This window comes from Nilaparvata lugens, chromosome 3 (genome assembly GCF_014356525.2).
Source record: "Nilaparvata lugens isolate BPH chromosome 3, ASM1435652v1, whole genome shotgun sequence".
NCBI lineage: Eukaryota > Metazoa > Arthropoda > Insecta > Hemiptera > Delphacidae > Nilaparvata > Nilaparvata lugens.
In genome coordinates, this window is record NC_052506.1 from 84,733,399 (window position 1) to 84,747,999 (window position 14,601).

At 30.8% G+C, this 14,601-nt stretch overlaps 2 protein-coding genes across 2 annotated transcripts in view; one reads left to right on the plus strand and one right to left on the minus strand.

The window, feature by feature from the left end:
* Window positions 1-7,886, plus strand: part of LOC111044161 (adenylate cyclase type 6) — a gene marked incomplete in the record, with an annotated part of 477,477 nt that extends 469,591 nt beyond the window's left edge. Inside the window, 1 exon segment of the mRNA XM_039424881.1 lies at window positions 3,222-7,886. Within this exon segment, the coding sequence (XP_039280815.1) occupies window positions 3,222-3,368 (147 nt within the window).
* Window positions 7,887-9,858: 1,972 nt separating this feature from the next.
* LOC111044051 (rho guanine nucleotide exchange factor 7) overlaps window positions 9,859-14,601 on the minus strand; it is a 70,609-nt gene continuing 65,866 nt past the window's right edge. Inside the window, exons 12-13 of the mRNA XM_039424883.1 lie at window positions 14,220-14,307; window positions 9,859-10,865 (exon numbers count right to left, since the gene is read on the minus strand). Of these exons, the coding sequence (XP_039280817.1) occupies window positions 10,694-10,865; window positions 14,220-14,307 (260 nt within the window). The 3' untranslated portion in view covers window positions 9,859-10,693. The remainder of the gene's footprint in view (window positions 10,866-14,219; window positions 14,308-14,601) is intronic.

Genomic DNA, 14,601 nt, shown 5'->3' on the forward strand with positions numbered 1-14,601 from the left:
TTGCTTTCTACCTGATTCCACTCAACCTCAATAATATTGTTCTGATAATTGATAGATATGTTTAATAATATTATTATTATTATAGATATAATAAAAGTATTGTTTTAATAATTAATTATTATCATTAATATAATAATAGTATTGTTTTGGTAATCAATAAATATTTTTATTTTCACAAACTCTGTATAATTTATAATGGTGAATGTGAAACAGCTGCATCAAAGAAATTATCTCAAAAACATATGTTCAGGAAAACCATAGTTTTGAACTTCGTTTTCCTGATGGAATGTATAAGCCTACACGTGGCATGTATTATTAATTTTTCAGCTGGAACAGTTTTTTGAGACTGCTAAATAAACGTCTACAGTTTTATCAATGCTGTATCAGCAATATGAAAACGCATGCAGTTAATATGTCTTTAAATAAAGGTGTTGATATCTACATGATAATTATTCTCTACCATTTTTATTTGATTAAAATTTCAAAATTATTCAAGCCTTGATAGAATGATTGACTCACAGTACAGTCAGTCGAAAATTTTAATATTGAAATGAGGGGTATTTTGGCAAGCTGAACAAAAAAGTAAGGTCCTATGCACCTTTTTGATATTATTTCTTCAAATGAAAAATGAGTTTTGTTGGTTGTTAAAACTCCCCCTGGAAGAGAACTATCCATTTTATCCTATCTTTTAGTAAAATAACAATGATTTCTGCATTGAAAAACATCTATTTTGCCAACAAGAATCGAACTCTTTGTGAATTTAGATATGACCTACACTTTATATTTATATAATTCACATTGATTTATGTGATTCTGTCGATATATGGTCCAGGAAATATGCGACTACGATGAATCACACAGAATTCCATATTCTTTCCATTTTAGGATGAATATAAGCTAAGCTAAATTCAAAAAATTGTGAATTATTCTTTTATTCTTCAGTAATTAATAAATGTACTATACATATATACTATACAATATATATATACTCTCTTTCATTAGGAGACTAATTTTTTTCAACATTTTCCAGTTTCTCAATGATAGGGGAGTGATAATTATTTGTATAGGTCTTCTAAGGAAACATTATCAACAGCTGGTACCAATCAACTACACTTCAACTCCAAACTACCGTTTTAATACCAGTACACAATAATTTATCACAGGGTGATATGTTTATTACAGCTGGTAACTTTAGATGCTAAATCATAATTATCACAATATGATCTTGAATCATGATCATCTTTTCGTTCTTCAGTAGCCGCTCGGCCGAAAATTTCGAAAACATATGTCTGTAAAATGGATTAATAAATAATTATTACTAGCCTCCCTATTAAAATTTCTGTTCAGAAACTATCCCCAATATTCACACAACATATTCCCAAAGTTCCATGCCGTTATGTCAAGTAGTTTTCAAGTGTAGGGAACAAACAAACATACAAACAAACACACAAACAGACATTCATTTTTTTATAAATAGATTTCCATTCGGCTCAAACAATAGCCTCTCTAAATGAAGGTAGAATGATAAGGATTCAGTTCTGTTGTTTTCACATTTTTTCAAATCACCTTCAAAAAGTTCATGTAGTACCTACTATTGGGTTTGAGACACTTCTGGCGCTACCATAGTTTCACCACTATTCTGTTCCACAGTCCTATCTCTTGCAGTCGTTAACTATATCCATAATAATTATATAAAGTAAAGAGCTGGCTTATGCACGTACGGGATAGGAAAATTATGTTTGACACATCATCACGTCTGAACTACTGGACTAATTAACTTGAAATTTTGCTTATAGATTCTTAATTAACCAAGGATGGTTATAGGCCTATTCTCAATTCTTCAAAATTTCATTACGTCAAGTTTTCATTTTGTCAAGTTTTAAAATAGATCCTTGCGAAGCACGGGTTCTTGCTAGTCTATTATATCTATATCAATTTCGATTACCGTATATGCTCGCGTACCACGCGCCCCCGTTTAAGATGCACGCCAAAAAAAAAACAAAATATAGGTAGATATTGTATGAAAAAGACTAAGAAATTGTCAAAAACCACAGATTTATTGATACTTAGAAAGACCGGTTTCGGTTATTTGACAATGGTGTAATAACCGAAACCGGTCTTTCTAAGAAATAGACTAAGAAATTTTCAAAAACCACAGATTTATTGATACTTAGAAAGACCGGTTTCGGTTATTTGACAATGGTGTAATAACCGAAACCGGTCTTTCTAAGTATCAATAAATCTGTGGTTTTTGACAATTTCTTAGTCTTTTTCATTCAATATGAATAATTACCACAATATCAACTTCTCAACTACACAAAAAATATAGGTAGGCCTTATATTACAACTTTTATTGAAAACCTCGTTTAATAATGATTCATCTACTAAATATTTAATTAATTAATGATAATACGTGAGTTACCGTATTTATTTATTTATAAGGTTAGCAAAAAAATACAAGAATCGGAAAAGAAAAAACAGGCTATTGCCTAAAACTTCTTCAATTTCCCAATTTAGTTTCGAATTGTCCAAATATTATAGGTTATGTTTATTCAAATTTCTACACCAAATCACAATCTAAAATATAAATTAGAATAAAACAAATAATTTTAAATTTGGATGGATTAATAATAAAAGTTTCTTAAAAACATGAAACAAACTATAAATTCACAAAATAAAGAATAAAAACACTTAAATGTAAAAGAAGTAAAATAAACCACTAAAATAAACAGTATCGACGGGATGAACCCACGTTCATACCGATATTGTCTATTGTATCTCCATAGTGTAGATAGCGTCTCCCAAAACCCTGCGTATGACGTGCACCAACGAATTTTAAGAAATAGAAGCGCATGGTATGTGAGCAAATACGGTATATCAATGATAAACCAATCTTATTGAAATTCTAGGTCTACTTTATTTCAGTCAATAATTATTTGTATGATCCAATCGTAATGCTTTTATCATTACACATCTGTTTAGTGGCATCTATTTTTACCGTGACTTACCACTACCTCTGTTTACGGAGGTAGTGGACTTACTCGTTCTGTTCGCACCTTTCATGTGAACACTTCCATATGTAATAATGATTTTTTCCTGCCCAGCACAGCAGAGCTTCATTGGAATGTAAGGCTCAATTAATACTATAATCTACGAGTATTTCAGATTTGAGTTTTGATTAAAATCAGTGGTGTTTGAAAGTTGTGAATTGTTGTTGACAGGTGACAGAAGAGGTAAAACAGGTGCTCGAGCAGAAAGGCTATCCGCTCACCTGCAGAGGTCAAATAGAGGTCAAAGGCAAGGGCACAATGGTCACCTACTTCCTCAACGGCTATGCTGATAAGTCCAATGCCAAAGAAATATTTTAAATACACAAAATTCCAGGAAACAGTGGAATAAATGCTCTTATTATATTTTCCCAAAGGCTGTATTCTGATAAGTCAAATTCCAAAGAAATAAGATCACAAAAATAAATAGATAAACAAATAAATAATGTAGATTCACATAAAAAATCAAATAACGTGTTCTCAAGGCAAGGGCACAATGATCCTCAACAATGATGTTAACAAGTCAAATTCCAAAGAAGTTTTGTAAACTCACAAATTAATTTTCATGGGTGAAAGGGACCAAAGGTCTCATATTCTCTCAATAGCTATGCTGACAAATCAATAAATGCCAAAGAAATATTGTGAATCCATTAAAAAATCAAAGAGATTTAAACCAAAGTCAAATACTGGACACAAGAGCGTCTTGTTATAGTTGAGGAAATCCATTATTCTTGGTGAGATACGTTTATACTTGTGAAAAAGTGTATGAGAAATTCTTATAATATGGTATACAAGATGTATGAGGGATTTGTATGAAGAACAAGATAGCAGTATGATCTGACAATACTTGAATGCACAATCTTATACAGATTGAAAAGGCTACCTGAGAGTAAACTTTTGGGATAATTATCAAAAATTTAATCCATTATGAGATAATTGTTGGGATCTCAGTGTATCATAAAACACTGAAATTAATCAAGAAATTTTTTTAGCATTAGGAATATGTTTGTTTCAGCTTCAATGTGATATATGTTTCAAATCTGAAGTTCCAGTTACAATTAAAAGTTATATGATATATACCTTTTAGGTTGGTATATTATATTGTCCTGAAAATGATTGATACTCATAACAGAGATATGTACCGTATTTGAAACGAATTTACTGTGTAGTGCTATTGAAGAAATGTATGTTAGATACTGTATGATATATGTAATCTATACTATATATTAATGTATTCTACTGTGATCTGATGTGTTTCCTACATTTTATTTTATTAGGTTGGATATTTTTTCTCTTTTTCGAGGAATTTATATAGATCATCAACCAATTTAGAAAGTGGTTGACCTTACAGATAGAGCTATATTCGCGCACAGAAAAGTTGAGCGGAGAGTTCTCGGTTCTCTTATTGGAAGGGTGTTCGACTGTGGACTGCTCAGATAACCAATAGTTATATATAGACTTTAAAATAACTTCCTGGTGGTTCAGAACCCATCTTATCAGGTTCAATCATAGTCCAAGCACAAGTCTAGGGCTTATGTGAGCATCATCCTCACTGAAACGAAATACTGCAAAGATTCAAAGCTTTCAACTAGACTTATGAATCATGATATAAAATAAATAGTATAACATACAGGAAAATCATATAATGTTAAATAATATTTAACATTATTACCTATCCTCATCTTCCTTGGAGTTATGAATCTATTATATTTTTTTCTTTACATTTCTTACTGGCTGTGAAACTGTGAACTAAGATAGGAATTGTGAATGAGCTGATTTATTGTTTCACTGTAATCTGGTTCACAATAACTAAAACAGTGACAACTGTAATAACAGTTGACTGTAATAACTGTGACAACTGGTCTGCTGTGAACAGTAAAAAATATATATCAAACAGAAGTCTTCGTCTTGTATGTTTAGGCTTCCATATCATTATTATAGATGTAGACTTCTACAATAGATTAATTAAAATAAATATTAATTACAACTACATTTTTTGTTATAACGTTAATTCATTCTACCTATGATCGTTTAAACTGACTTGATTTTGTAGATTTACAAGCATGATATAATATGCTTATATGATTATGAGTACCGTAGTTGTAGGCTATTCTATGCTTATGATTCATCATTAGACAAAAATACAACTATTCAATAAGAGTATGTCAGAATCGAACATCAAGTGACGACTTTATTGGACAACTATAGATAAACGATAATTCTGTTATGTGAGCGAAATCCTGCTCCCGTAAACGCTCTCTTCCATAATAAACGTTTCTAATCTTCAATAATTGGCTACATGTATGAAATATCGATTGTAACATTGGTAGATACACTATTCTGATGTAATTGTCCATTTTTGCATTAGATTTTTATTATTCAAACCAGGAAAATTAATCAAAATAAAATAGGACCCCATTTTTTGTTTGTAAAAAGCTTGTGGAAAACTATATAAAATATTGTAACTACACTGGATGGTGCTGTAAAATTACTTATCATAATGAAAATAGATTAATGGATAAGTGAATGAAGTATATGGTATTTTTCTATTCAGAAATTATTAATTTCCAAGAGATATATTGGAGAGTTCATCAGTGTAGAATGTATCTTGGCGTAGGGTATGTGAAAGTGTAGAAGCTACTCGATCTTTTAGCTACTGTGTTTGTAATGAATTGTAATTTTTAAGTATTTTTCCAATTAATTTTAAAGTGACAAACATGAATTGAAACACAGTTTCTTCATTTTCTTCACAGCTTCTCAATTCTCTACAAATTAGTTACTGTACTTAATTTATCAAATTTTGGTTAGGATGTCACATGAAACTACAGGTTTATTGAAATTGGAATGAATGTATGTTCATATTCACCGTTCGTATTTTGTTAACCTTCCGGCAGTCGCGCCCTACTCAATCACACGAGCAGTCGCGTGTTGTATTTTTTACAACATCCAATTTTCCAAGTGTTACGTACTCTGTTTACAGTCAAAACTTATTAATTAATTAATTATATAATTACTTTTTCCTACAGTTACCTTGAAAAGTGACAATTCCTGCACTGATTGCAGAACGCAAAGATTCACTTTTCCGCTCTAGTGCGGGAAAAATTTTTCTGCACTCCAGATTTGCAACATGGCAACACAAAATAGTTGGTGGGTTATATGGAGGATTAGTGCACGAAAACAAAAATTGAGTTGGTAACAATGACTGTGGTTAGATTTAGATAAGAATCATTTCAATGGCTACCCTACATTTATGATAAAATATCAATATAGGAATCCAAAACAAGAAATCATAATTGAATAATCATCATTTATGAATTCTCATCATTTAATAATAAATAATAGTTCTCTTCTATTGATAATTATTATTTCAACTGCAAGCAATGAGAAAAGTAGCAAATATACATTAAAAAAATTCGAATTTTGAGGTTAAATGATTATATTTGTATGATTACCATTCATTTCATAGCCCAATAAGGTACATCAACCAAAGTCATCAATTCTGTGTTATTGGTTCGTAGACAGTCTTTCCCAATCTTATGCACAGTGCGACTTATGCACTGTCACGACTAAATGGCACCTAAAGACTGAACCATTGCTCGGTTGATACTGCAACTCAGTGGAGTGATGGGGGGGAAAGTTTTGAAATGCATAGGTGACTCATTCACTGACACCACCCCATTCAATAGTTTTGGGCAGCAAAAAAACTGACACTGTTGTACTTTTTACAAGAGCGCGACTGCCGGAAGGTTAATATTTTCTCATGTTTTAAAAAAATAGCGTCTTCCTCTTTACGGTTTTCCAAAAAATACAGGGGTAATTTGATGAATGTAGAATGTGTGGTATTATATACATTAATTGTATTAGAAAGGCCTACTAATACTTCTTGCACAGTAGGTAGGCTATAAATGTAAGTGTACAGTTGCATCGAATATTTTTGTTTTACAAGATTAAATACTTTTACAAGATTGAATACTGTATAATATTCATAGCTTAATATCTTCATAGTTTGTGAACTGTTTGGTAACGTTATCAAATATATCATATCCTGTGTATGAAACCCACACATCTATAACATTTATTCTCATATTATAGCTCACAATATATGATGATAGAAACATGCAGTTTCACAAAAATATTCATAAGTTTCAATTTGGAACATGTACCGTAAGTATACATACTGTTCTAAATGTGTAATATTTCTTGAATACATCAGAACAATCCAACCATCAAGAATAATTTCAAACACTATCTAGAGGAAATACACTTATCATTGTATATTCGTCTCTGTAAATAGGTGTTTGTAACTTTTATAAAATACAAGACGTGTATATTGTACATATGTAGTGTGAGTTAATCAGTGTATAAAGAATGTAAATAAATGAAGACTATCAGCTTCTACGTATCGGAGAATATTTTACATACAGAGGCCCGGTTGCACAACAGTCGGTTAAATTTTAACCGAGATTAATTTCACGAGAACCAATCGGAGAAGGCTTTTTTGAAAAGACGGCTTCTCTGATTGGTTCTCGTGGAATTAATCACGGTTAAAATTAACCGGTTTTTGTGCAACCGGCTCAGAGTGATACAAAACTACACAGTAATCTCTTAGGTTATTCTATAGCTGAAAATGAGAGAAAAGTTTCATATATAAATAGAGGAATAAAATTTGTTCCAGAGCTGTGTAATACTTTATAATACGTACGTTAACAACGATACTTTCAAAGATATCTTAAGATACTATTTTGCACAGATGGAAATAACTGAGATATTGCAATTATTCAAATGCTAATGAATTAATTATTATTATTAAACGAAAATCCAAATTAGATGCTGTAATTCACCCCGAAGACTTCTGCTACCGCAAATATTGACAACAGGGTAAACAGCTAGATGGAAATTCGATGAGCGCTACTATTCAAAAATTATTTGTCTGCTCGGGAATAATAATTTTTGTATAGTAGCGCTCATCGAATTTCCATCTACTGTTTACCCTGCTGTCAATATTTGCAGTAGCAGAAGTCTTAGGGGTGAATTACAGCATTTAATTTGGATTTTCGTTTAATAATAATAATTTATACTATTTTCCAGTTGAAGAACGTTATTTTTCTCAGTTGAGTTGTTAGAAAATGATTCAATTTTGTAAAGTGTCATTTAAATTACACAGGATTAATATATATATTGGAATTTCGCTTCATTGAAAGAAATTGACATTCTATACTTCATGAAATTTTATAACTTATGAACTAACAGTTGATTATCTTTCCCATTTTCAGCTGTAGAATGAGCTATCTGAATATTTCCGTGTAGTTTTGAACTACTCTGTGTAAAATAAATGTTAGATTTTTTGTTTTAATCTGTTAGAAGGATGAAAACTTGGTATTTTGTAACATGTATGTATAAATATTTCTCTAATCGACATTGAAAATGTTGTATGGATGTTTAGAGGTGATTTAATATTGTACTTATATTTTCCTAATAAATAAACTCGATCACTGGATGAAAGTGGTTAGAAATTGTCTAATTAACGTGTTTTTATTTTAGATGTATGCTACCGTACTTCCTGAAATAATCCTTCAACCATAATTATTATCCAATTGATAATACTATATAAATAATAATAATAATAATAATAATAATATCGAGTGACCTGGCTGGCTCAGGTCTGGTGTCAGAGTTTTCAGGTCGCAGCTGATCAATTTCAGGGGCCTCTGACATGACCTAACGACTGCTTTTTAGGCAGCCGGGGACCGACGGCTTAACGTGTCCATCCGAAATTAATCCAGTTGACCGATGATTGTACTTTGTACAAACACAAATAATTATTGTATATAAGCGTTGCCTAGTATCAAGCTATTTGAGAAAACCCAACTTATCAACTAGTTAATCAACTTATCAACTAGTAATCATGAAAAAGGTTTCACAAAATATCCCTACAAATTTTCATATAGTTCAATCTCACTATCGACTCCAACTCCTTATGAATAAATTGAAATACCTTGGTAAAGTTGGTGACAGACTCTGAAACCGTAACATTAATTATGGACACATCAATTAATGTTAATTCTATCACAGTAAGTTTATACCTAATGATGGTGTAAGCGTAGACCTAAACAAAGGTAATCGTTTCTATATCAGCGGGTTCTATTTGTGAAAAAGGACACTTGCCAACTATGTTCTCCTATAAAATCCTCTGACAAAAAAGCTTTAATCTCACTACAGAACAAGAGGTTGATTCAAATTCAATCACTTAGCCTATGTGAAAATCTCAATCGTCTTTGAATGAATAATTTCTATATCAGCGGGTTTCACTAGTGAAAGGACACGTGACAACTATGTTCTCCAATGAAATCCACTGAGTTGAAAACGTTAATCTCACTACAGAACCGGAGGTTGATTCAAATTCAATCACTCTACCCATGTGAAAATCTTAATCGTCTCTGAATGAATAAATTTATTGGATGGCTATTATGTTACTGTAGTTAGAAGAGAATAGACTAACTACACTTATTTTTCCCCAGTTTCATACGAACTCTTCGTACAGATAGAAATTACTGAGGTGTTGCAATTATTCAAATGCTAATGAACTAATGATTATTATTGAAAGAAAATCAAAATTAAATGCTGTAAATCACCCCGACGACTTCTGCAACTGCAAATATTGACTGTAAATCATCCCTGTTGTCAATATTTTCAGTAGCATAAGTCTTCGGGGTGATTTACAGCATGATTTGATTTGCATTTTCGTTTAAGTCTCTCCACTGTAAAGTATTGTGTCTGATCAAGGAATTATTAAACAAATGAAAAGTTAAGGTCAGATTGATTCATTTATTAAAACAGTATCTTCAATACAAAAAATCACATTTTCAATTTGAAATCATCATGAAAGTGGCAAGGACGGTATTAATTGATTGTTACATACAATTTTAATAAATGTCTTAAAAACATGAAAATTCATTAGTCAAGCTACAAAAATAGCATTTTTGTTACATACAAAAATAGAGCCAACTAGGTTCAACATGTACAAAATTAGCCTATTACTCACTATTAAGATATTTTAATAATTAAAATTTAAAATCATGGATATAAGGCAAGGAAGATGTTTGCATTGATGAATTGAATTTCAATAAATATTCACATAGAATATTAAATTTATCAAAGCTATACAAATAATATTACATTATTGCCTAAGAGAGAGTGATCACATTCCTAAACATTGTTAAAGTTCAAAATAATGGATAATAAATACTTAACAATACTAGAGACAAGAGCTTCAACATTATTGCCACAGGGAATAAAAACATTTTTAAAAATTTAGACCATGAATGCTTTCAAATTTATTTCAAAACAGATTCACAAAATATGAAAATCTAGTTAATCAGCTACAAAAATGGCATTATTGTCCTAAATATTATAATAGTTGTTTTAATCATTGAGTTGCATCAACTGAATGAAACTTAACACTAATCAAAATACACTAATGGAGAACAATAAGGATAACAAATAATACTCTAAAAACTTAAGTCATTAAAATCTATAGTTAAAAAGTTTTCAAAAGAACTAGTAATCACAGATATAACTAATAGCTTCTTATTATTTTACTTGGGAATTGATTAATTTGGTTACTAATTTTTCCGATTCTTATCAATTTAATCGGCATGCAGTCTTTTGGATTCAGGGTCGTTGAAATAATTGTCGACAAGTTTCTGTAGATTAGTTCGCATTAGAATTTCTTCTTGAAGGTTGTCCGAGACGGAGGATATCTTCTGGCTTAGTGCTTTGACCTCCTCTTTTAAAGCGTATACCGTGTCAACAAGACTTCTGAAACAATGAGAGAAATAAAATGGAATTTCTTCTGAAAATATGTATACATCATTTACATAGAATAGGTAATCTAAATGATGAATCTAATCATAAGTTATAGTGAAACTATAAATTTTTATAATTCATAATGAATTTGACTATTATATCAAGTACCTAATGAGAATGTTATTGAATAATAAAATGTGACTACACCTTTTCCAATTGTATTTGAGAAAGTGAAAATTGTAATTGAGAATAGTCATTTGTATTTGAGAAAACGTCGTGTGTAAATGAGAATAGTCGATTGTATTTGAGAAGTCATCACTTGTAATTGAGAATAGTGAATTTTATTTGAGAAAGTATCATTTCAATTTGAGGACATAAGATTTGAAAGCAAGAAGTTGTATAGGATAAGGAATAGCAATTTTTTATTTTAAATGTTTACTTCCAGTACTTATATATTTCATAACTGTACTCATATAAAATAATATGATAATATATTTAATATTCCAATAAAACGTTTAGTTTTTGAAAAAAAATATTTCCAAGCCCCAAAATTCAATGAAAAATTGCCGAATTGTTTGATCAAGAGATTCAATTGATTGATGATAAAGTTCAATTGCGCCGTAAACATAGAGAACTTGATCTTCATCTATTTCATAAAATATTTGGAGACAAAAGTTGCGTTGCCAATGCATTCATAGAAATGATGCTCATTAAATCATTAGTAAACAGTACAGGGGAAATACTTTCACCATTGAAAATATTAATTTGCCCCCATGCAAAGCCTATGGTAGTAATTGGAATACTGTGTACATAGTACAGTATCCTTTTCTGCTCAAATCAATTCAATTCAATTTATTTTTTTCCTTCTCAATAAAATTCAAAGCAGTTACATAGAATCTTAAGCAATAAAGTTTATACAATTCTAGAAACGAAATAATATACTTACTAAAATCAAACAACAGAATATAGAACTATACTAAACAATAAAACTCTGAGCTATCACAATTTTATTCTTGTATAAAATTCTTGTATCAGATAGGAAAGAGCTTACATAGGCTCAAAGGCCTGTGCGTAAGCTCGACTTATCATAACAATATGCGTTATATCTATAATATCAAACCTGTACTGTAGACTACAGAAGAGTCACGACATGTTAATTGGAAAATTTTCTCATTCTCATTTACATTTAACAATTTCTCAAAAACAATTCACTATTCTCAATAATTAAATGTGATGACTTCCCAAATACTATTGACTACTCTCATCTACATCTGACATTCTCTCAATTACAAGTGACTATTCTCAAATAAAATTGATACTTTCTCAAATCAACTTGAAACTTTCTCAAATACAATTGGAAAAGGTGTAGTATTATTAAATAATGGAAAAATATAGTTTCTTGTCGAATATAACATATTTTTCATTATTAATAAGAATGAACAATTAATATTATATCAGATATAACAAGATGAATTGAATCACAGTTATCTACCATTATAATATAGAAGGCGGTGAAAGAATAAACTTGAATAAATTAACCTGGCAACTATCCCGTCCTATCGTAATCACATACTTTATAAAGTAGATCTCACAATAGATACAGATCCGGAGTTAGAAGTTTTCTGTGCAGTGTGGCCCAGGGGCGCCATTTAGGGGTGGCAGGGGGGCCTAGGCCCTCCCAAAGGATCAGATGAATAATGAAAATGCGGGTCTATCTACACGAATCCTTGGAATCTCATATTGATTTAATACTTCATTTAAACAGCAGTAGTTTAATTCCTTCTACATTATCAACAATGTAGCAAAATTGCCTTGAAAGTAGTATGGCTACGGGTACGGAGTAATAAAGAATATATTTTTCTCTGTGGTATAGTTGAAGCTTGAATATAGAATGAGTACAATTATTGATCAGGGCACAATAAGTGAGTTATTGCATAGATTTCAACGTGAGAATTAACAAGTTGCAAGATGTTACTGTGAAAGCAGAAGAAAGGGCACAATCAGACAATCAAAAATGTGTGTACAGAGTTGGTGAGAATTATGGAAACAGCTTAATGTTTTTTTAGCTTTCTAACTGAAAGTTATTTTCCAATTAGAATATGATTCCCAATGAAATTGTCGTGAAAGAAAAATTTATGTTTCAATAATTTTTGAGAAATCTGTTTCATTCCTACTTCATTCCTACTTTAGGGCCTCTCTGTAGGCCTATATTTCTAATAAATATTTCATGTATATATGTATATGCTTGTAGTGATACTTCAGCCACATTAATTGTATAAAACTGGAAAAAATGAAGCATATAATAACATCTTCAAATGTAGGCTAACATTTATGGGAAAAAACCCAGGACCCTCATCCTTTGGGGGTATTCCTTCCCCCCTCATACCTCCTGGTTTTTGCCCCCCCCCCCCCTAGCAGTTTGGTGAAATGGCGCCACTGAGTGTGGCGGAAAACTTGTTTTAGTGAACGAAATTTCATTATAAAGATTGATAATGCTGTAACAACACAGAATAGTTTCTAGTTATTTTCATAAATACTGTACCTTCTATTTTTCCAAGAATTTTGATAATTGTATGTTGTTAAATCAGTCAGATTAAATATATATTAAATACTCTTGGAATAAAAATTATTTAATTACAGATTCTAAATTCATATTCATTAATTCACTTGTAATGGTCTTGGCACCTTTATGCACAACCTTTGTTTTCAATGACCAGAAAATCAAACAATGAAAACCCGTAGTTTTTTCATTAGAGGTCAGTACCATAGAGAAACAATAGCGTAAGTAGATAGTAGCCCATGGTATAGGGAATTTATGTCACATAATATGAGAGACTACCAGCGTCACACAGCTTTATGGGAAAGAACTACGTGGACTATCGGCTTAAGATAACAGTAAAAGTTGCGACATAAATTCCCTATACCATGGGATATCCACTATTGTTTCTCTATGTCAATACTGAACCCCAATTTTGAGCTAAAGATTTTCTTCATAATGTCATGGGCTTCAGAATGGTGGTCTTGAATTCATAGACTATTGACAGTAGTTATTTGATGCGTTCAGACTACAGTAGTAAAATAATATAAAAGTGTTTCAGAGAATACTTTTTTTCTGTTTGATAGACTAGTATAGCATTTTTTCTCTTTTTTCAGACACGACAAGCTTCAGCCATCACTGTAGGCCTACTAGTTATTTATTCAGTAGGCTTACATCATTATTCAAGTACCCTTGGAAAAAATCTTGAAAAAATATAATGAATTATATTATTTATCTTATAAAATATATTTATTATCTTATAAATATATATTCATATTATAAAAATATGTCAAGTTAGTATGAATAACTATTTGTAAATGAGTTCTTACTTCTCTTCTAGGACTGTTCGATTTCCACGCGTTTCTTCAACAATAGTTTTCTCTTCTTCGGCGATCAATAATGGCGGTGGATCAGATTCTGAAAGTTTTCAAAAAATAGAAAGAATAAAATATTTTGCTTTCGCAAATGTGTTCAATCATCTATGATGGGTAATCTGTTATAGAACTAGATACAAATAACTCTTTAAATAAAAGGGAAGATGATAATTCTTGATGTTTTAATAGAGATTCTATTTCTCTATGATAAAAGGCTACAAATTCATTATAGAATTGTAAAAATGGATAAGAGAGGCTTCGCATTTAGATGAAGCCTGATAAGAGAGGCTTTACAGTGATGAAATCTGATGAGTTGAATTTTTCCAATGATGATTAA